Source organism: Ipomoea triloba, chromosome 3 (genome assembly GCF_003576645.1).
Source record: "Ipomoea triloba cultivar NCNSP0323 chromosome 3, ASM357664v1".
In the NCBI taxonomy this organism is placed as follows: domain Eukaryota; kingdom Viridiplantae; phylum Streptophyta; class Magnoliopsida; order Solanales; family Convolvulaceae; genus Ipomoea; species Ipomoea triloba.
In genome coordinates this window covers 15,584,882-15,608,033 of record NC_044918.1, presented here as the reverse complement: position 1 = coordinate 15,608,033, position 23,152 = coordinate 15,584,882, and the positions used below count along the sequence as shown (strand labels likewise).

Below are 23,152 nucleotides of genomic sequence, written 5' to 3'. Positions count from 1 at the left end.
CATTTTTATTCTTTTCATGTCTTTCTTTCTTTGGTTTATAAAAAACATAATTTAATTTTAATAATTTTTAATTAGTTTAGGTAAAAAACACACATAGGTTAACACACACTCTCTCTATATATAGTGGGTGACAAATCACTCCATGAATTTTATGATTATTGCATTCTAAAGCTTGAATCTGATACTTCTTAATATGGAAGAGACCAAAACATTCTATCCTCTCCGCAAATAATTTTTATAATAATTTACTTGCATAAAGCATATGCAAACAATAATAATTTCAAAATATGATATTTTAACCCAAAAGTAGTAATTAGCTTGAGTTATATATCTCAACTTTTTTTCTTTAACTCTAGACGGGTTAACCAAATGAGTGGAGTATGATTCTTGTATTAAAAAAAAAATCAAGAATTCAATTTTTGTCAATATTTCTCAAAAATAACCTACCCCACACATACTATACATACTATAATTAGTTAAATATATTAAAAGCATTTGAATTTAGTAATTAATCGGTCTTAGTATATCAAATCAGAAGATATTTTTACAAATAGGGAAGAACTATACGAATTCATTTGCAGTGTCATTTAATATTTGCAACAAATGGTCAACGTAGGAATCCATCCAGGCCGGGTTGTCAGGCAGTTATTAATGTTTGGCGAAGGGGACAGTTGTGTAGTGGCTGTGTTAGTTAGTGGTCGCGTTTCCCAAAGCTTCATTCTCAGCTACTCTTCACCTTTAAACTCACTCAATTTCTTCTCACCCATCAAAAATCTTGAAGTTTTCCCACCCATTTGTATTTATTTATGTATACGCGACAAAGAATTTACAGGAAAAAGTGTGGGTAATTTCCAAATTCTATTCTTTTTGGTACCCACAACTTCAAGAACACACTTCTCTTCACTTTTTTCTTCTCCATTTTCGCCTTTCCTCTCGATCTCCCCACCGTTTTTTCTTGGCCAGGTATGTGCGTTTACCGATTTGAGCTTGGGTGGGCATGTGAAAAGGGTTGTTGGGTCTCAGTTCTTGCTTGCTGCCTTCAATTTTTGAGTGAGTGAAAGATGGGTTGTTTAAATGGGTTGTGTTTTGCTTGCTGTTTGTGGTGTGTGGTTGGGGTTATATCAGTGGTTTGTGGTGCTTTTAGCCCTATTGATGGGTTCTTGATTAGCTGTGGGAAGAGTAGAGCAGTGGAGGTGGAGGATGGTAGGGTTTTTCAGCCTGATTTTGGGAATTCCAATGTGGGATTGTCTGCAAATTCCCACATTGTGGTCTCAAATGCTGGGAAGGGCATGTCTGATCTTTATGGTTCTGCTAGGGTTTTCACTGAGAGTTCTACTTACACCATTAGAACTAAGCAGGGTGGTAGGCATTGGCTAAGATTGCATTTTTTCCCTGTTGAGAACAGTGATTATGACTTGAAGTTAGCTGCTTTTTCTGTTGTGGCAAATGGGGTTACTCTGCTTCATAGATTTTCATATTCTAAATTGCAAGAAAATGGCCCTGTAGTGAAGGAATATGTAGTTGAGATTGGTAGATTGAGTTCAGATAATTTGGAACTTATACTGTCTCCATGGCCTGGCTCAATTGCATTTATCAATGGGATTGAGGTGGTGTCTCTGCCCAAGGGTCAATTTGATTCTAGGGTTGTTCCAATTCCAGATGGCTCACCCTCTGTGATCCCGTCGTCCACTGCTCTTGAGACGGTTTACAGGGTGAATATGGGTGGCCCGAGTTTGACACCCAAAAACGACACATTGTGGAGGGTTTGGCGATCGGATTATCCATTTCTTGTTAATCCGGCTGCTGCTGTGAACGTGAGCACGAACCCTAGATCAGTTAGGTACCCTGCTGGGGTCTCGGTTGAGATTGCACCGAATTGGGTTTATGCCACAGCCCAAGAAATGGCAGATGCTCAAGTGGTTGACCCGAACTTCAATCTAACGTGGGCGTTTGGAGTTGATCCGGGATTCGCTTACTTCATAAGGATGCACTTCTGTGATATCGTCAGTGATGCTCTTGGTAAATTGGTGTTTAATGTTTATGTCAATGAATATACTGCTGTGGATTCTCTTGATATCTCGAGTAAGACAATGGAGTTGTCAGCAGCGTACTTTATTGATTTTGTTGTCAATATCTCTGAGGGCTCGGATAAACTTTTCATCAAAGTAGGCCCTTCTACTTCAGGGAGAGTCCAGGCGAATGCGATTCTTAATGGTTTAGAGATAATGAAGTTGAGCGATTCTAGTCAATGCCTCGATGGCGGTTGTATTGGGATATCCCATAACTCGGTGTCATCTGAGCATAAGAAGCCTGTGATGGTAGTGATTTTTGCCTGCTTAGGAAGCGTGGCAGTTTTGGTTCTCGTGTCAGTAGCTTGTTTCCTCTATTCCCGACGTTCCAAAACAGGGGAGAAGGCGAAAGTGAACCAGGTTTCGTGGGTTTCGTTTCGTACACACGCGGGAGTTTCAGAAACCAAAGTGTCAGCAGGAAGTTTTGCTTCCTCGTCGCCTTCTCCCTTGGGGCGCGTTTTCACCTTCTCTGAGATTCTTGGAGCCACGAAGAACTTTGACGAGGGTTTGGTGATAGGAGTGGGCGGTTTTGGCAAGGTTTACAAAGGAGTGCTTGAAAGCGGGGTCACGGTAGCTGTAAAGAGAGGAAACCGCAAATCCCAACAAGGGCTAGTTGAGTTCAGGACAGAAATCGAGATGCTATCTAAGCTTCGCCATAGGCATCTCGTTTCTCTGATTGGGTATTGTGAAGAGCTGAACGAGATGATCCTTGTGTACGAGTTCATGGCGGGTGGACCGTTCAGGAAACACTTGTACGGGTCAGATCTTCCCCCGCTGTCCTGGAAACAAAGACTAGAAATATGCATTGGTGCAGCTAAAGGGCTGCATTATCTGCACACCGGGGCATCAGAGACCATAATTCACCGCGATGTGAAGACAACTAACATCTTGCTGGACGAGAGCCTCAAGGCGAAAATGGCAGATTTCGGTCTCTCAAAATTCGGCCCTGCAATGGACCAAACGCACGTAAGCACAGCAGTGAAGGGAAGCTTCGGGTATCTCGATCCAGAATACTATCGCAGGCAACAGCTCACTGAGAAATCCGATGTCTACTCGTTCGGAGTCGTGCTCATGGAGGTTCTATGCGCTCGCCCAGCAATCAACCCCGCTCTCCCTCGAGAGCAAGTGAACATCGCAGAATGGGCAATGCAGTGGCAAAAGAAGGGCCAGCTCGAGCAAATAATCGACCCCCATCTCCTAGGCAAAGTGAGCCTCGAGTCACTGAGGAAATGCGGGGAGACAGCTGAGAAATGCCTGGCTGAGTATGGAACCGAGAGGCCTTCCATGGGAGACGTTCTGTGGAATCTCGAGTACGCGCTTCAGTTGCAAGAGACGGCTTCTGGGCAATCCATTGACGACGAAAACAGCTCTAGTTACATCCCCGACATACCCTACTTGTTTCCTCGTACTGAATCTGCAGCTGACACTGATGAAATCGATGTCGTTAGCAATGGAGAATCATCTGACATATCCACTTCAACAGGAGTGTTCTCCCAGATCTTGAATCCAAAGGGAAGATGATGAGGATTGAGGAGCAAGCTTATATGATCTCAGTGCTTTTAACAGTTCTTGTCATCATTGAACAAATCAAATATTATTTCTAGTTTTCAGAATAGAATAGGGATAGCAATCAAGTTTTATGGCAATATATCTTCTCTCTTTTGTTTTGGTTATGACTGATATAACCAATATCTTGAATTGAAATTATATTCTGAAATTACAAGTTGTTGTAAGCCTATAATCGAAAGTTAATCTCATTCATTTGTTTTTTGAGTGATGACGAAAATCTGTGATTACTATCTGGGTATGTATGGAATAACCTGCATTACAAGGTGGTAAACTAATCTAGTCCTCGACCTCCTAGTTGCCTATAGTTGTTATGTTGTGATGGAACATGGACTAGGGGTAGTCAACCAAGTAGTCAGCTTGCAATTGGTTATGGTAGTCAGGCACGGTGCTCGGCACTCGGACTTGGTGTGGCCGGTCAGCCTCGGCAGTAGAGGAATGAATTATATGGCAATTGCGCGATTAAAATTATTCTGTACTTTATAAAATAATGTACTTTCAATACTCTAATAATGTATTTTTTCTGAATATAAAATACATTTTTAATATACTAAAAATGCATTATTTGTATATTGAATGTACATTAATTGATAATATATAAAATAATATACTTTCAGTACTCAAATAATGTATTTTATGTATACAAATAATGTAGTTTTTATTTATGGTCCATACAATAATGATAGGATAAATGTAGTGTAATGAATCAATTTCTATTGGACAGGATTTTCAAACATACTGGAGACACACCTAATTATGCTGTCAATATATTATGCAACAATCAATATGACAATATCTACCTTGTTTATGGCCAAAAGGAAATAAAATGAAATAAAATAATTAGAATTTGTGGCTAAGAATTAAACAAGACCACAAACTCTCAGGACAAACCCGAGTTTTGGTGGGTCTTTGTCAATAATATATACATCATACATTGTACAGAAATTCAATTGGTCGGTTACTAGCTGTCCAATAACCGGCGGCCGGCGGCCGGCCATACCCTACACCTCCAGCCGAATTCGAGTTTATGATTAGTTTACCTTCTCCAATTAGAAGAAGTTTTGTTATTCTTATTTAAAGTCTTGAATTCAAATCTTGTGAATAGAGTAACGTGTTTAAGTGAGTTTAACAATTCTTAGACAAAGTTGTTTATAAGTGAGCTAAATATTAACATTGTCAAAAAAGGATCATAGTTGTTGAGCATATAATATGTACAATGTTTGTTAACTTATTAGGTTAAACTTTTAGTTAAAACAGAACACATTTTTTAATTTGGCCTTCTTGAAGTCTACAACAAAGTGAGAGATAGGTGAAATTCGAACTTACATAAAAAAGACTACAACAGTTTTATAGTTTCCTGCTCAGCTAGTATGCCAAAACTCGTAACCTTGTTAAAAGGTATTGAAAGACTCATTGAAACTTTTTAAAGAGCAAAACGACATAAATTAATGAAATTTTAAGGATGTAATTTCTTGAAAAAAGGTTATCTTTTTCAAGAGAAACTCCTATAGAGTACTCAAACACTAGCTGTTATATTGAATCACTTTTGTGTAATTCAATTTTTTTATCACCGATTTTTGAAAAACCTTTTTTGAAAAATCTTTTTTGGGGGTTTTTGCCCGAAGATTGGATTGCCTGGATCACAAACCTTGGTCTTGCACATGTAAAGAAATGTGTGATTAGCTTATATTTTTAATTGAAACAGGAACATATCTTTAAGCCAAAATGTGAAGAAAGGTTATCAACCAAAGAGAGCCATATGATTGATCAGATTCCATGGGCGGTGGGCCCACACAATCATATGGTCGGCGATCAAAGACATGATGATCACCAATCATACAGCCACCCAGGGGCCAGGGAAATTTTCAAATCTCCTCAAATGCTTCCAAAGATGTAATCTTTGGCATATAAATAGAGGGCTTCTACTAAGCAAGGAGTTCACACAAAGTCTAACACAAAGCTACTAAACTTTGGGCAACCTCTGCTTCTTTCTATACACTGTAGTTTCATTACTTGTGTAGCTAAGAAGACAGTTGAAATGCCGATTCACCGGATTGCAATCGGAGCTCCGGCCGAGGCGAGCCACCCGGATGCCCTCAAGGCCGCCCTTGCAGAGTTCTTTTCCATGCTCATTTTTGTCTTTGCTGGTCAAGGCTCTGGCATGGCTTTCAGTAAGTTCTTTAGTACCAATTGAGCTGTCTTTACGAGCGTTTAGTAACTTTTCTAGACCAACGTCTTGTATAGGCCGAATAAAGGCATGCAATAGTGAATAAGTTGCATTAGCAGTTTGCTTATTAAGTATTCTAAGCGTTGGTAATTGATAGATTTCGAGTTGTGTTACCAGGTAAGTTGACAGATGGTGGAGCAGCAACTCCAGCAGGGTTGATAGCAGCGGCGTTGGCCCACGCCTTGGCGCTTTTCGTGGCGGTGTCGGTTGGCGCCAACATCTCCGGCGGCCATGTGAACCCCGCCGTCACATTCGGGGCATTCTTGGGAGGCAACATCACTCTTCTGAGGGGGATCTTGTACTGGATAGCTCAGCTGCTTGGATCAGTTGTGGCTTGTCTCCTCCTGAAACTTGCCACTGGTGGACTGGTAAACAAAACCCTGAAATCTCAGCTAGTCTCAACATTCTTGACAAATGAATTAAGTCCTCCAAACATAAACCAATCTTGATTTTTTGCTGCAGGAAACATCAGCATTCGCCTTGTCATCCGGTGTATCAGTCTGGAACGCGTTGATATTCGAGATCGTGATGACCTTTGGGCTGGTGTACACTGTCTACGCCACGGCTGTGGATCCAAAGAAGGGGGATTTGGGCACCATTGCACCCATTGCAATCGGTTTCATTGTGGGCGCGAATATCTTGGCTGGCGGGGCGTTTGATGGCGCATCAATGAACCCTGCAGTCTCCTTCGGCCCTGCAGTGGTCAGCTGGACATGGACTTGCCACTGGGTTTACTGGCTCGGCCCTCTTGTCGGTGCAGCCATTGCAGCCCTGGTTTATGACAACATCTTCATTGGCACCCATCATCATGAGCAGCTCCCTATTGCAGACTATTAAGCACAGAAGAAAGATTAGATTTGCCTTTCTGTTTTTCCCTGCAATCTTTGTTGTTTTGTTTTTCCTTTCTGTTCCCCTCTGTTTTATATGGGGCATTCTGCATTGTTCTAATGAATTTGGGAAGAAATAAATAATGTATGATCATGAATATCATAGCCTATGATGCAATGAGTAATCACTAAAATGAAAGACTAAACAAACCATGTTTCAGCAAAAAACATAACATTTCAGATTGAGCTCCAGAAAACAAGAATTAAACTTTATTTATGTCTCTATTAGCACAACTACACAAGTAGATGCAGGTACTGGGATAACCCCAGCCGAGTTGGACAGATAGTTGGCTTGGTAACCGTGAGATCCCAAATTCGACTCCTGAGTCCTGACCTTCTCGATATGAGCCAGTCAACTATGAACAGCCTAACCTTATTTGCTAGTTGTCACACAACTTAAATAGCATCTGCAGAGTTACCAGCTTCAAATGAGTTTATTTCGTGGATTGAGATGGGCGCGGAGAGGATGTTTCATGACGATGGTGAACTCTTGCTTCTCTGCAAGATCAACATCGTCTCCTTCGACACCCTTCCATTCGAAAAACCAAACGAGATTAGCCACAAAGTACTCTAAATGCAGCAGAGCCAATGCCAAGCCGGGGCAAATTCTCCTCCCAGCACCAAAAGGCATCATTTTGATTTCTCTGCTTCCAGTTATATCAAATGCTTCTCCACCGCTACTCTCCGACAAGAATCTCTCAGGCTTAAACTCCATCGGATCCTCCCACACCTTCGGGTCCCATCCCAGATCAGCCACCATGAAATTAATCACTGCATTCTTGGGGACTACATAGCCTTCCAGTTCAACTTCCTCAGTTACCGAGTGTGGCAGCACGAAATGTGCCGGCGGGTGGCGTCTCAGCCCTTCCAAAACCACCGCTTTTAAGTATGGCATTCTCTGCAAATCCTCCTCTTTCACCCCCTCCTCCTCCGCTGCTCCGATCACTCCCAAGATTTCTTCGTAGAGTTTTGCTTGAATAGATGGGTGCTTCACTAAATTCGCCATGATCCATTGCAGCGCAGTGGAAGTTGTATCCGTGCCGGCGTTGAGAAATTCCCCACAAAGGGTCGCCATTTCGCCATAGCTCAGCTTCCGTTTCTCCTCCGGCAACTCTAGTTTTATCAGTGTATCTACATAAGCCAACACTTCTGACCCTATTTGATAAACAACTGTTAGTGTGAAATAATTTTTGTTTGAGTTAATAGTACTAGACTATAGTGATTTTACTCAATTTAGTCATAATTTTTTGTGTGACTAAATTGTGTCAAATATCAAAGTTTATGATTAAATTGAGCGCAAAAACGGCTAAATTGAGGACTATATTAATTATTATTAAAAAAAAATTAATTGAAAAAATTAATTTAAACAATTTTTAAAATTTTAATATTTTAAATTACAAAACGCTGATTAATCAAACAATTTTTTAACCAAACTAAATAAGTGGTTAAATAATTCAAAATTGAAGCTAATTATTTTACCTAACGTAGCATTATCACCTTCATTTTCCCCCTCCATTGCTCGTTCTTTGGCATCGATTCGGGCTTTGATGAAAGGGGTTAGAGTGTTCTCACGATCAAGGGCCATTTGTTTCAATTCTTTCCAGCGATTCCGGAACAGAATCTTCCCAATACTAGGCCAGAAATTTAAGATATTAAATCTGGGAAAACTGAGAATCATCTTTCTCTGTATATCCTCGATTTGTCTAATCTGCTGTTCTTCCAGCTTGTCCCCAAAGCACATCAACACCAGTAAGCAAAACATGGCGTACTGGAAATGATCAATCACCTTAACACCCGACTCAGAGCTATCATTACTGAGTTTTTTAACAAGAACTCCGAGAACCCATTGCCGGGCGTTCGAGTAAGACTTAACCCGAGAAGGGTGGAGAATCTCCGACGTAAGATTACGGCGCAGGAGGCGCCAGGTAGGGCCGTAGGCGGCGGAGCTGATATTCCGCTGATTACTATTGAGCAGCCGAGTCGCCGGCGCCGATTCCGGCCGGTCGGAGAAAACGGCGCCGTTCTGGACAAGAGCTTGATGAGCGAGAGAATGATTGGCGATGAATATCGCGGGGCGAGCGCCGACTTTAAGGGTGATGAGAGGACCGTACTTGGATTTCAGGTCCCGGAGAATGGGTTCCAGGAAGAAGGAGCGTCGGAGCCATAGAAAGTTTCCGATCAACGGAACGGTAAAGGGTCCCGGCGGTAACTTTTTGTTGGGTTTACCGGAGAAGAAAAGCGCGATTAGAGATTTGAGGAAGAAAAGGACTGAGAGGGTGCATATGAGTGTGAATAACCAATTTTCCATTTTTGTCTGAAACTATCAATCACACTTCATTCGCTTCGCGCTATGCTTGGAGAAGTGGATAAACATGTCCCATTATAATATTTATAGTTGTAATGGTTGAGACGTCATTAGTGACGCACCTACAAATAAAATTATTGAGTTTAATTTCCCCACCACACGTGAAGACTTGTGTGTTCACATTTTCGATTCTACGTAATGCAGGATGCATATCCCATTATAATATAGGGATCTCGAGAGAGGTGGTTGAGTGGATAAAGTATGACTTTATCTTATATTTAAAGATGACATGCTCGATTCTATGTATTGAAACGTAAGGGAAAGCATGTTCAGTTCTACTTAAAGGTTCAGGAACACGACTTGAAAAAGAAAACCTAAATTACGCAAATTATATCATGGATCAAGTTTACTTTGCATGGTGGACATAAGTCTTGGCTCAAGCGTGAGTGGTGAAAGAGGTTGAGAGGTTGGCTCATATCTTGTTGGGCTAGAAGGGCACAGTGGCCCAAAAAGGCATGGAGGCAAGTAGGTGGACAAGCAAGTAAGTAGGAACCTGTACGGCAACAAAACTTGGTTTCATTATGAACGAAATAAGTTATTACGTACATAACTAAATTATGAACAGATACTATATTTAACAGAGTCTGTACTACTCAACAAAAAAAAATTAATATCGCCATACGAAACTTGGTTGGAGGCTGTTTGAAGAGAAAGACTCAAAGCTCAAGTATTAAAGGCCAATAAATATTTGAAAGGAATTAACAAGGTAAAGAGGATACTCAAGGATGGGGGGCTAAATTAAAGACACTAAGGGATGGGAAATCTACCAGATTCTGGAAGGACAAGCTAAGCTGGATTAACAAGCAGGTTTCGGAGATTATTAGGAGTGCGTTTGAGAAAGCCAAAATGCCAGGTTTCAATTGTGATATCCACATAAGACTCCTTAAGGCGTGGCATGTTCGTGTTACTCATGTGTATAAAGAACAAAATCGAGTGACTGATGTGTTGGTTAAAAAGGCGTTCTCGGGAGACTGGGGCTTCGTTGTGCTTAAGCAACCGGCGTATGAAGTTTTAAACATTCTTGACGAGGAGTTGCTTGGTGTTCCTTAGGGAAGAGTAGTTCCTTGTATGAGTTAAATTGGGTCTCCCCTCTCATCACAAAAAAAATAATATTGCCATAAAATACATTTCAAGCCTACAAAAGAGTATAAAAAGAAATAGAAGAGGTAAGAAAAATAATTTTAAAAAAACTGTCTCCATGATATATAAACTTATAGAATTAACTAATGAAATATGATATATGAAAAATTGATTGGACAACAAAATATAAGGATCGAATTAATATTTTAACCATTTTTATCTCCATTTTGCAATATTAGCTAGGTAACAGAATTATTATAGGACTCTCTTTTTTTTTTGTTTTTTTTTTTTCATAAAAATTGTAATGTACAATATTGTAAACATCATGAACACCTCTTTAGGAAAAAAAGGACAACAACTAAGGACATAACATTGATTCATACGTATAAGGGTTTTATATTATTGCATGCATAGTTAGTTCAATTGGTTTTTAGATTATAGATTGTAGGTAATGGCACATAATCATCAAGCTCTAGTAATCATATCGTAATGTGAGAGTTTTACCAAATGAGAGCCAGACACTAGTCTTTCCACCTAATGAACTGTTAAACTACCGTAGTTTACCCCTTTATTATCTTGTTAGATATGTGTGTGGAGCCCTGAAATTTCATTAACAACACCCCTTTATTATCTTGTTAGGTATGTGTGTGGAGCCCTGAAATTTCATTAACAACACGAGTGCAGGCATATATATATATATGACTAATACCCTTCATTTATGTCTGGCTCTTTATCAAATATTATTATAATCATGCTATAAAGTTGCACTATATACACCATATTTTTTTAATCTATTATTTATTATGTTTATTTAGGTAGAAATTATATTAAAATATTCAAATAAACAAATCATTAGAAATAATGTTGGATAATTATAAATGATTTGTACTCGTAATCTTAAGTACAAAAATGATACTTTACCTGTTTGACCATCATTTCAATACTCCCTACATACACTACTTTAGTTTAAATGTTTAATGTTGATAGCGTAAATGTAAACGGGGTCTACGATTACGCTACGGATACGTGTGTTACGTGTAGTGAAGAATGTCGCTCGGCCGGTCAGACGGTCGGTCTACCGGTCAACGACTGAGCGGTTCGAAGCTATATCGCTCTACGGGTGACGAACAGTGATAAAGAGTAAGCAGGAGAAAGACAATCGGCAAATCGCAAGTGTATTAGTGTAGTACTGATGAGTCCCCCCTCCAGTGAGGGGAATGACCCCTATTTATACAAAGTGGATTCACTATGCACATGGTGTCTGATATGCAAGTGGAGGACATATGGGCTGTCACTCCGCAAAATGCGCATCGGTTTGCTCGAAGTGGTTGAGTTGCTCGAGGTGATGAAAACACGGATCCCCTGTTCCCGAAAAGTTGTCGGTCGTCACATCAAGCAACTGTTGCGCTCGTGAGCCTCCAATCCACAAGGTGTGTTGCTTCCGATCATGCGGCCGACGAACCGGGCGACCGTCGACGGACCGTTGGGTGACCGTTGACGGACAGGTTGGGTGACCGACGGACAGGTGATTTACGGACCGACTAGTACATGTGCATATTTACCCATCAAATGTGATGCATCCTGCATTAGATGATGACATGGTGGAGAGAGAAGGCAAGAGAGAGAAATTTGAAGTTCGTCTGCAAGGAAGAAATTTTTTGTAAAAATGTGGAACCCATTGAATAAACATTCCAATTGCGCCGAGTCCCGTGTGCGTCACAAGTGCACCTATTTCTTTTCCTCTTTTTTCCTTATTTATTATATTTTCTTTTTAATCACACTTATAAAAACTCGTTAAAAACCATAAAAAAAGACTTCATTATTATGGATGCATTTGTCAAAGTAATTTTTCCCTTTTCCGTATCCCAACAAAATCCTTCCTATATTTTTCCATTTTTTCCCTGATTCATGCATGCTTCAGAGACATAAGTTCACAAGAATAAGTTAGTTCATTCCTAAAAACATAATTATTATGTTTCTTTTAGAGCCATTTTTTCAAAAAAAAAAAAAAAAAAAAAAAAAACGTTTCTTTAGCGCCGTTTTTTCAAAAAAGCGTTTCTTTAGAGCCGTTCTAACATATATAAATTCATAAAGAGAGAAGTGAAGCCTGATTCATGCATGTTTCAGAGACAATGGAAAACTGGTTATGCACACTCCTCTGTTCTCTCTTTGTCGTCTTCTTCCTCAACTCTCTCCTCGCTCTATTCTTCTCCGGCAAACCCAACAACAGGTTGCCGCCGGGACCCTTTTCCGTTCCATGGCAGCGACGCTCCTTCAGCCTGGAACCCATTCTCCGGGACCTGAAATCCAAGTACGGTCCTCTCATCACCCTCCGACCCGGCGCTCGCCCGGAGATACTCATCGCCAACCATTCTCTCGCTCATCAAGCTCTTGTCCAGAACGGCGCCGTGTTTTCCGACCGGCCGAGGTCGGCGCCTGTGATTAGACTGCTCAGTAGTAATCAGCGGAATATCAGCTCCGCCGCCTACGGCCCTACCTGGCGCCTCCTGCGCCGGAATCTTACGTCGGAGATTCTCCACCCTTCTCGGGTTAAGTCTTACTCGAACGCCCGGCGATGGGTTCTCGGAGTTCTTGTCAGAAAACTCCTTAAGGAAAACTCTGAGTCGGGCGTTAAGGTGATTGATCATTTCCAGTACGCCATGCTCTGCTTGCTGGTGTTGATGTGCTTTGGGGACAAGCTGGAAGAACAGCAGATTAGACAAATCGAGGAGTCACAGAGAAAAATCATTAGCAGTTTTTCCAGGTTCAATATCCTAAATTCCTGGCCCACTATTGGGAAGATTCTGTTCCGGAATCGCTGGGAAGAATTGAAACAAGTGGCCCTTGATCGTGAGAACACTCTAACCCCTTTCATCAAAGCCCGAATTGAGGCCAAAGAACGAGCAATGGAGGGGGAAAACAAAGATAATTCGGCTCAGTTTGGTAAAATAATTAGTTTATCAGCCACTTTTGACTTGTTTTATTAAAAAATAAGTGTTTGATTAATTAAAAACAGCTTTCAACTAACAACTATTATTTACGGAACAGGGCCAGAAGTGTTGGCTTATGTAGATACACTGATAAAACTAGAGTGGCCGGAGGAGAATCGGAAGCTGAGCTATGGCGAAATGGCGACCCTTTGTGGGGAATTTCTCAACGGCGGCACGGATACAACCTCCACTGCGCTGCAATGGATCATGGCGAATTTAGTGAAGCACCCATCTATTCAAGCAACACTCTACGAAGAAATCTTGGGAGTGATCGGAGCAGCGGAGGAGGAGGGCGTGAAAGAGGAGGATTTGCAGAGAATGCCATACTTAAAAGCGGTGGTTTTGGAAGGGCTGAGACGCCACCCTCCCGCACATTTTCTGCAGCCACACACTGTATCAGAGGAAGTTGAACTGGAAGGCTGTGTAATCCCCAAGAATTCAGTGATTAATTTCACGGTGGCTGATCTGGGCTGGGATCCGGCGGTGTGGGAGGATCCAATGGAGTTTAAGCCCGAGAGATTCTTGTCTGGAGAAGCGTTTGATTTAAGTGGAAGCACAGAAATCAAGATGATGCCTTTCGGTGCAGGGAGGAGAATTTGCCCTGGCTTGGCTTTGTCTCTGCTGCATTTAGAGTACTTTGTGGCTAATCTGGTTTGGCTTTTCCAATGGAAGGGTGTTGAAGGAGATGAGGTTGATCTTGCAGAGAAGCAAGTGTTCACCACTGTCATGAAACATCCTCTCCGGGCCCATCTCTACCCGCGAAATAAACTCATTTGAAGATGATAACTCTGATGATTAAGTTATCATCAAACTCTGCATTTTCTATTACGGGGAAGTTCACAGTCACTATTAGAAAGTGCAATAACAAATTAGACCATGTTATTTCGTAGCTTACAGGTTTAAAACTAAAAGTTCATGTTACTAAAGTCAATTGTCTGATCATAAGTTGATCCTAGCACTCTGCTTCCACTTGTGTAGTTGTGCTAATAGACCTAAATAAAGTTTAATTCTTGTTTTTTTAAAATTTCTTCTTGTGCTTAGTTTTAAATGTAACTTTTTCTTATTTCAAAATACATTAATACCGCATACATTAATATTCTATTAGTATTTAATGTTTTTTTTAAATCACTATTTACTGCTATTGAATACAAAAACCTAACCACTCATAGTTGAGGGAAGAAATGTTGTCGTTCAAGAGGTTGTAGTGGGAGTTAGCCAGGTTGTTGTAATCTATGAGACATCCCTGATCGTCGTAGGATGTCGGGTCGGAGCTGGCGGAGCCTGTGAGCTGAGCGGGGAGGCACCCGAAGGGATACAGCCCAGGAACCAAGATAGCAAAAGTAGTTTTTCCGTGCTCAGTATCACATTTCAAATATTCTTTAGAATTAATTACACTTTTTGTCCTAGGACTATAGAGTTCTGTTAATTTCAGTACTTAGACTTTAAAAACTAACAATTTAGTCCCGTAACTATTCAATTTTTAACACATTTGGTTGTTCCAAAAAAAAAAACACATTTGGTCCTTCCGGTCAAATCACCGGCCAAATGTCGCCGGAAAAACATAACTCTTTCTAAATAATTTATTCATAGGGGCAAATTGGTCATTTCACGTTATTTCTTCTTCTTCATTGCACCTGCTCCATTACTGCCAGCATTTCTCCATTTGCGGAAAGAAGTACAAGCTTGCGGGAGGGATGGGAGAACAAGATCGCAAGCGTGGTGGAGTTCGGAGTTCATTTTTGAAGCTTTTGAATCAGAAACTCAATCAGATTCAATTGACTACATGTGTCCAGAATGAACTTCTTTCTGTAAAAAAGAATAGAAATAAAAATCTTATTATCTTTGCTTGAACAATTTCCATGTTCATAAAGCTCGGAGGAAGAAGAACGTACTGGTTTGAAAGGTGATAGAGTATTTGAATATAAATTTTGACCTCACCGGAAATCTTGAAAGGGCTGCCATAATTCCACCATACGTTTAGAGAGCGCTGATTACGATGCAGAGGTGACTGTTTGGGTTTCCGACGAGTACCATCTGTCGTTGGACAAGCCGTTCTTGCCTCTCGTTCTCCGGCTTCTTCAAGAGGTGATTTCCCATTCGCCCACCCCTCATGATTCCACCTGCTCGCGCTCGCAGCTCCAGAAACTCCACCTCGACCTGGTTTCCTGGATTCTCGACTCGCTGGAGATTTCCTCGAGCTTTTTCCTCTTTACTTTTTTGCTTCCTACTTGGAGTCCTGCTCGCTTTAGCGGAAGAGCATGGAGATGGAAGCCGTTCGAGTATCAAAATCGGCGTAGTTCTTGACCTCAATTCGCCGACCGGCGCAGCGATTAATTCGTCTATCTCCATGGCGCAGCGATTAACAGGCACAATTAAAACCCAGAGAGAGGGAGGGGGTAAACAGTGAAAAGAAGTATAGAGAATGAATCAGAAAAAAAATATGAAATCCGACCACTGATCGACAAACTCCGGCTAGCAGCGAAAGGAAGATGAAGAAATGGCGTGAAAAGACCAATTTGTCCTCAGGATTAAATAATTAAATATGATTTACATTTTTCCGGCGATATTTGGCCGGGAGGACTAAATGCGTTAAAAATTGAATAATTACGGGACTAAATTGTTAGTTTTTAAAGTCAAGGACTGAAATTAACAGGACCTCTATAGTCATAGAACCAAAAGTGTAATTAATTCTATTCTCTATTTAGAATCCCAAGATGACAACATTCTCTAGGGAGTTAACGATTCCATAATGATGCTTCACTTCTCTCTTTTTCTTTTCTTTTTGTTTTCTTCTTCTTTTTTTTTGTTTTTTTTTTCGGTGTTGTTTTTTTTTTTTAATACTTTGCTTATACTAGTGTTTTCGGACTAATCTTAACTCCATAGGATTTCGTTCTTAGAGCAATTCTAGAGGTAAGTCGCGAGTTCATGCGTGCACATACAATAGATCCAATGTATACCTTCCATCATACTGAGTCTTTTTCTCATTCATATTTCTAGTGGCATCAAGTAAGACAACAAACAATTGTCAACCGTTGTACTCCAACCGTCACATTTTATGTGGTTGATTCGATGAGACTTTGGGCATATTTGGTTATTGGCGGATCTGTCAAAATTTTGGCAAATCCACCAACTTTGGCATTTTGACCATGGTCAACACGCCAAAGTAAATGTTTGATAAGCCAACAGTTTGAATTTTGGAGTAGCAAATTGCTCCAAACTACTGGAAACTCAAAAGCCGCGGTTGAGCTCAGCGTTTGAGAAAAATTATATTTTCTCCAAAATGCCCTTATTTTTAATTATTATATATAAAAAAAACTTACTGAGAAGTCTTTTAAGACTTCTTAAATGAGAGTCTTTCGGGTTCTCAATGCAATTAGACTACTTTTGGAAGAGGAGCATTGCGCCTCTTATGTAGAGGAGCTCCTAAAAGTTTCGATGTGAGATCATTTCCACATAATTTACACTCCCCTTTGTCGTTATTTATTTATTTTTTTAAATTTTATTATATATTGTTGTTGTTGTAAATTTTATTTTATTATTACATAATAATAATAATAATAATAATGTTATTATTATTATTATTATTATGAATATCGACCATTTTACATATTAACCGCTAATCTAAACAGCTAATTTTACCAAACATCTTTTTACAAACCGCTGATCTGCTGGTCAACTTATATAATATGTGGACAACTTAGCCAAGTAGGCAAAGCTATTGACTTTGCAACTATAAAGTTTAAGTTTGATTTCCATGACAGAGGGTTATTGACTTTTATAGCCTGAGCCCGTCAATTATGAATACCTTAGATCAGTTACCTACCTGTGCTCTTTTAAGAGTTTGATGATAACATTAACGAGGTACCAGCTTCAAATGAGTTTATTTTGCGGGTACCAGCTTCAATCGGTTTACTTGATGTTATTATGTTAAACTCTTTTAACTTTACCAAATGTGTTTATTTCTTTTGCAAAAACAATTAGCTAACAACAGTGCTCACATTTTAGTTCAGAAATCTTTGATTGTAGGAAGTGGTTAGTTTGTCCACCTCCTTTTATTGTTGATGTTTTATCTTCTGAAATTTGGATGAAAGTTTCTTTTATTTTCTTTAAAAATAAAATAAGGACTAAACAAATCATTTTTCAACAAAAAGTAACATTTGAGATTAAGCTCTAGAAGAAACTTAGAAAACAAGAATTAAACTTATCTAAGTTCAATCAGACAATTGCATTGGTAACATGAGGTTCCAATTTTGAGCCAGACGGCTACGAATAACTTAGTCTAATTTATTAATGCATTTTTTAGTAGGGACGGCGAGCTTCCCCAAATAAAAAATGCACGTGTTGAAACTAGCAACTTTAATCAGCAGCCATCCATTGGATCTGCAGAGAAAAACAAAAGCATCTACAGAGAAAAACAAGAGTTGATGATAACTTTTTTTGTTTTTGTTTTGTTTTGTTTTTTTTTGAGAATGAGTTTGATGATAACTTAATCAGCAGAATTACCAGCTTGAAATGAGTTTTATTTTCGCGGGTAGAGATGGGCGCGGAGAGGATGTTTCATGACAGTGGAGAACACTAGCTTCTCTGCAAGATCAACATCATCTCCTTCAACACCCTTCCATTCCAAGAACCAAACTAGATTAGCCACAAAATACTCTAAATGCAGCACAGACAAAGCCAAGCCTGGACAAATTCTCCTCCCTGCACCAAAAGGCATCATTTTGATTTCTCTGTTTCCACTTAGATCAAGCGCTTCTCCAGACAAGAATCTCTCGGGCTTAAACTCCATTGGATCCTCCCAAACCGTTGGATCCCGTCCCAGTTCAGCCACCGCGAAATTAATCACTGAATTCTTGGGGATCACATAGCCTTCCAGTTCAACTTCCTCTGTTACCAAATGTGGCTGCAGAAAATGGACGGGAGGGTGGCGTCTCAGCCCTTCCAAAACCACCGCTTTTAAGTATGGCATTCTCTGCAAATCCTCCTCTTTCACGCCCTCCTCCTCAGGTGTTTCGATTACTCCCAGGATTTCCTCATAGAGTTTTGCTTGAATAGATGGGTGCTTCACTAAATTCGCCATGATCCATTGCAGCGCAGTGGAGGTTGTATCCGTGCCGGCGTTGAGAAATTCCCCACATAGGGTCGCCATTTCGCCATAGCTCAGCTTCCGTTTCTCCTCCGGCAACTCTAGTTTTATCGGTGTGTCTACATAAGCCAACCCTGTTTGGTAAATAACTGTTAGCTAATAGCTGCTTGGTATAATTAATTGAAAAAGTTGTTTTGAACAATTTTTTGAATTTAAATATTCTATAGTTACAAAAAGTTATTTTTTTGAAGATAAACCTAGATATTCTATTAATTCATAACATAAAACGTTTACATCAATGATCAATGAAATGGTAAACCATTCCTTACAATCAGACATAGAAACAACTTTTTTAACTATGCTATAGAAAACTTGAATCGCAGACTGTTTCATAACTATGAAGCTATGTTTCTTCAGGGAGCTTAAAGCTTCGTTTAGTTTGGTTTCTTCGTCATCATTCTTTTTTACTCGCCCAAGATAAGATCAATACTTGTCGAAACCAAACTAAACAATTTATGCTAATGAAAATGAAAAGCTCTTGAAAGTAACGAGAGGAAAAATGCTAGTGAAAATAACGAGAGGAAAACACAATAATAGAGAAAATAAAAAGTGAGTAAAGTCAAAGTAAGGTTGCCAAAGACCTTGTGGTTAAGCGGCACCCGGTGTACACTCCCTTCCAAAGTCAAAGTAGGGTTGGGAGTTCAAGATTACCAACACAAACCCCAATACCTACCTACTATTATTTTATTCAAAGGGAGAGAAAACGGAAGAAGAAGATCTGTGATCAGAGGCGAACAGAACTGCGACGATGGTCGGGGCGGAAGAAGAGCGAGAGCAAACATGGAAGATGACCAAAATCGCCGGCTCAAAGCTCCATTAAAACTCCGGCCGGATGCCGACGGTGAAAGCCGAAGTTAAACAGCAGAGAAAAGCATTTGATTTTAGAGAGAAAATGGAGACATCATGCTAAAGTTGGAGGGTCCAATATATCACAAAAAACTAATTAATCAAACACTTAGATTTTTTTTAAAATTAAAATAAGCGTTAAAATTGGCTGGCTGATAAGCTAATTATTGTACCAAACAGAGCAGAATCATCTTCGTTTTTTCTCTCCCCAATTGCTCGTTCTTTGGCCTCGATTCGAGCTTTGATGAAAGGGGTTAGAGTGTTTTCACGATCACGGGCTAGCTCTTTCAATTCTTTCCAGCGATTCCAGAACAGAACCTTCCCGATTGTAGGCCAGGAATTTAGGATATTGAATCTGGAATAACAGAGAACGATTTTTCTCAGTGACTCCTCGATTTGTCTAATCTGCTGTTCTTCCAGCTTTTCTCCAAAGCACATCAACACCAGCAAGCAGAACATGGCGTACTGGAAATGATCAATTACCTTAACGCCCGACTCAGAGCTGTCGTTTTGGAGTTTTCTGACAAGAACTCCGAGAACCCATTGCCGGGCGTTCGAGTAAGACTTAATCCGGGAAGGGTGGAGAATCTCCGACGTAAGATTCCGGCGGAGAAGGCGCCAGGTAGGGCCGTAAGCGGCGGAGCTGATATTACGCTGATTACTACTGAGCAGCCTAATCACAGGCACCGACCTCGGCCGATCGGAGAAAACGGCGCCGTTCTGGACAAGAGCTTGATGAGCGAGAGAATGGTTGGCGATGAATATCTCCGGGCGAGCGCCGGGTCGGTGGGTGATGATAGGACCGTACTTGGCTTTGAGGTCCCGGAGAATGGGTTCCAGGTTGAAGGAGCGTCGCAGCCATGGGATGTTTTCGATCAACGGAACGGTAAAGGGCCCCGGCGGCAACCTCTTGTTGGGTTTACCGGAGAAGAATAGAGCGGAGAGAGAGTTGAGGAAGAAGACGACAAAGAGGGAACAGAGGAGTGTGCATAACCAGTGTTCCATTGTCTCTGAAACATGTATGAATCACGCTTAACTTCTCTCTCTTTTTTTTTTTCTTTGGTATGAAACAAAATCATGTCACCTATTTAATAATAGTCTACAAATTATAAATCAAACGTGGTTAAACTTCACTGAAGTTGTTGCAATAGCAAAGACGTAGCACCCAAACAGTAAGTAAGAACAATGTATAAGCACATGTCAGTATTCCTAAGTCCAACATATACACATGCATATCAACAAAAAGCTAAACATAAGGCCCACATTGAATTGAGTTATTTTTAACCATATATATATAGCACAACACAATTATCAACAAATTGACCACTACAACAATACTATGCTGCTTTACCCTAAACCCTATCATCAGAAGTATACAACCATTAGTCCCCACAAGTACTATTATCAACAATTATCTTTACTCTAATATTCTCAGTATATATAAAGCACAACCCTACACATTCACAGATGCAATGTTATTGAACTCACATTCACGGATATGAAAGATGCCAAGTTAAGAGTATTTTGAAGAACAAAAGAATTTCTTACTTGCTTGGAGATGTTTGGCCGCAATACCCATTTGCCCAACAGAAGACGACATAGCCATTCAAATGGCTATTTCAAAGGCAGTTGATGGCGACCAAGTTGGTTAACTTCTCTCAGTTCCTTCTTCGATTTTCTCTTCTTCCGATTTCGCATATTCTACCCTTTCACGATTGTTTCTTATTCTTCATCAATTAGGTTTGAATGGATTTGGCAAGATTAGGGCAATTGACTTTGGTCAGGTCAGATACAGTCAATCCCAATTCAGACATAACAAGCAATGACTATTTTGCCCCTTTCAATTTAAAATAAAAACTGATTTAATTTTTTCCAGTCACATTTGGCCAGCGTGACCAAAATTGATTAAAAAAATGCATAGTCAAGGTACGCAATTAACATTTTTGAAAATCGTGGATTGCAATTAACACTACTACAATAGTCAGTGGACAAAAATGACTGTTTACTCTAGAACTAATATTTGTACAAGTTGCCAATGACTTGTTGGTCTAGTGGCACCCTGTTGCACCCCCATATGGAATGGGGTGGGTTCGAGTCTCAGTGGAGGCTATGCTGAAAGAAGTTATGAATATATACTACATTGTGATAGATTAAAAAACAATATTTGTATAATTAACTAACTTAAGATTTTTAGATTTAGATTATTAGGTGTATATTAGTAGATATATGGGCATTTTTTATTTTTTTTAGAGCATTTGGATGAAAGAAAAAATGAATTAACATATTGAAACGGTAAGTTAATGCATATGTTTTTTTTTAAAAAATTATAAAGTATAATTCAATATTGAAATTAAATTTTTTTTTCTCAATTAAAATTAATGTTATAGTAATGATCTATAGGAATTTCAAAGATTTATGTTCATGTAGATAAAAAATTTCATCCATTTTGCAATCGTAAATGTGTTCATTTCAAATTTATATTTCAAATTTATATTAGGAAAATAAATGTGGATAGAATTCGTCCACTACAAATTTAATAAAGAATGGAAACATATAAACAAACTGAAACCTATTGATAAATTGATTGATGATTAAACGTGTGTTTGCCAAACACATTCTTAAATGACATGTAGTGACTTTCCTAAATGGAAGGTTATGAGATTGAATCTCTGAAGGCGAATTGTGAATTAACTCTTAACATATTTTTTTTTTGAAACCAACTCTTAACATATTGAGAAAATATAGATGGACAGATAGCACAATATAATAAAGGGTCAGTTGTTTCAACAAACAAAAAACGTGTGTGTTTAAATTTGTCGGTTGGTGGAATTATAGATAAGATTCATGATAGGTTGATTATGTGACAAGTCGCCTTTGAAAATTAGAATGAGGCCTAGTTGTCAAGCTAATATACACCATGGTAAATTGTTTTTATCTTTTTTTAATATTAAGAAAATGGATCTTGAAATTTTTTTATAAAAAGTCTCGCACTTGTACCACTAGATTACAAATCTCAATTTATATTATGAACTGAGATCTACCTTGCATTGTGGGCCTTGATTTCAATTAGTATTATTTTATATTAAGTCATTAGCGCTTTCAACCAGTGCATCATGTTTAATAACATTCAATCATTCATCATGTACCATGCTCATAATATTTGTTGTATCTGTTCATAAATTAAATCTTAATATACATAAACACTAAACTAAACTATATGTACATCATATCTAATTCTATTGACTTTGTAGTAGGTTGATAATGTTCCTTCTATATAGGGGGTGTTTGATATATATATATAGCTGTTAGCTGATTGTGTAAGTGAGTTTGACTAGTTGATAGTAATCGCTAATTGTAGAAAAAATGTTTGGTAATTAGTTGCTAGCTGATAGCTGATTACATACAAAATGACTTTCTAAAAAATCTGACTGAAAAAGTTACTCAATTTTAACATTTTGGAGCAATAAACTATTACAAAAAGTTAATTAATTAAAAAATCATATTGATTATTTAACTAAGTCAAACAACTAATGGTGATCAAAATTAACTGATATGCTAATTATGTTACAAACAGATCATATTCATAAAAACAAAGTTTAATATACATAAATTTAAGGGAAAATGGCACTTTTCCCCTTTGAGTTGTTTGCTTATAGCACATTTTTCCCCTATGTTATTTATGTAATCACTTTATTCCCCTCAATTGTTTCTAAAGTGGCTATTTCCCCCCTCTATGTTAAATAGATGTTTGGGTAGTTAAAAATGAGGGTAAAAATTGCATTTCCCTTATTATTATTATTATTATTATTATTATTATTATTATTATTATTATTATATTTTATTTAATGGTGACGTCCGTTTGCAATTGGTGACGTCCGTTTTTACCAACTTTTCTAATATGGATTATAATTATTAGAACGCTCAGATGATGGAAGGTGTACATAAAGATTATGTACTGATCGAATAGCTGATTGTA

General features: G+C 39.1%; 5 protein-coding genes across 9 annotated transcripts; 3 read left to right on the top strand and 2 right to left on the bottom strand.

The window, feature by feature from the left end:
• The first annotated feature begins 609 nt into the window (after positions 1-609).
• On the top strand, positions 610-3,846 carry LOC116013428 (receptor-like protein kinase THESEUS 1). The gene has a single exon (XM_031253177.1). The coding sequence runs from the start codon at positions 1,062-1,064 to the stop codon at positions 3,588-3,590; it is 2,529 nt and encodes an 842-aa protein (XP_031109037.1). The 5' UTR covers positions 610-1,061; the 3' UTR covers positions 3,591-3,846.
• Positions 3,847-5,562: 1,716 nt separating this feature from the next.
• On the top strand, positions 5,563-6,847 carry LOC116012676 (probable aquaporin TIP1-2). The gene is made up of 3 exons (XM_031252311.1): positions 5,563-5,806; positions 5,980-6,230; positions 6,325-6,847. The coding sequence occupies exons 1-3, from the start codon at positions 5,674-5,676 to the stop codon at positions 6,697-6,699; spliced, it is 759 nt and encodes a 252-aa protein (XP_031108171.1). The 5' UTR covers positions 5,563-5,673; the 3' UTR covers positions 6,700-6,847.
• Positions 6,848-6,931: 84 nt separating this feature from the next.
• Positions 6,932-9,116, bottom strand: LOC116012674 (cytochrome P450 89A2-like). 4 transcript variants are annotated; one of them, XM_031252307.1, is made up of 2 exons: positions 8,229-9,116; positions 6,932-7,904 (listed from the first exon to the last, which is right to left on the bottom strand). In XM_031252307.1, the coding sequence occupies exons 1-2, from the start codon at positions 9,055-9,057 to the stop codon at positions 7,174-7,176; spliced, it is 1,560 nt and encodes a 519-aa protein (XP_031108167.1). In that variant the 5' UTR covers positions 9,058-9,116; the 3' UTR covers positions 6,932-7,173. The 4 variants fall into 4 exon arrangements, with proteins under 4 accessions (XP_031108167.1, XP_031108168.1, XP_031108169.1 ...); XM_031252308.1 differs by having other exon boundaries at positions 6,932-7,898; XM_031252309.1 differs by having other exon boundaries at positions 8,247-9,116.
• Positions 9,117-12,326: 3,210 nt separating this feature from the next.
• LOC116014300 (cytochrome P450 89A2-like) lies at positions 12,327-13,961 on the top strand. The gene is made up of 2 exons (XM_031254328.1): positions 12,327-13,137; positions 13,249-13,961. The coding sequence occupies exons 1-2, from the start codon at positions 12,327-12,329 to the stop codon at positions 13,959-13,961; spliced, it is 1,524 nt and encodes a 507-aa protein (XP_031110188.1).
• Positions 13,962-17,371: 3,410 nt separating this feature from the next.
• Positions 17,372-20,241, bottom strand: LOC116013904 (cytochrome P450 89A2-like). 2 transcript variants are annotated; one of them, XM_031253869.1, is made up of 3 exons: positions 19,350-20,241; positions 17,688-18,404; positions 17,372-17,564 (listed from the first exon to the last, which is right to left on the bottom strand). In XM_031253869.1, the coding sequence occupies exons 1-2, from the start codon at positions 20,179-20,181 to the stop codon at positions 17,704-17,706; spliced, it is 1,533 nt and encodes a 510-aa protein (XP_031109729.1). In that variant the 5' UTR covers positions 20,182-20,241; the 3' UTR covers positions 17,372-17,564; positions 17,688-17,703. The 2 variants fall into 2 exon arrangements, with proteins under 2 accessions (XP_031109729.1, XP_031109727.1); XM_031253867.1 differs by having other exon boundaries at positions 17,372-18,404.
• Positions 20,242-23,152: the final 2,911 nt, after the last annotated feature.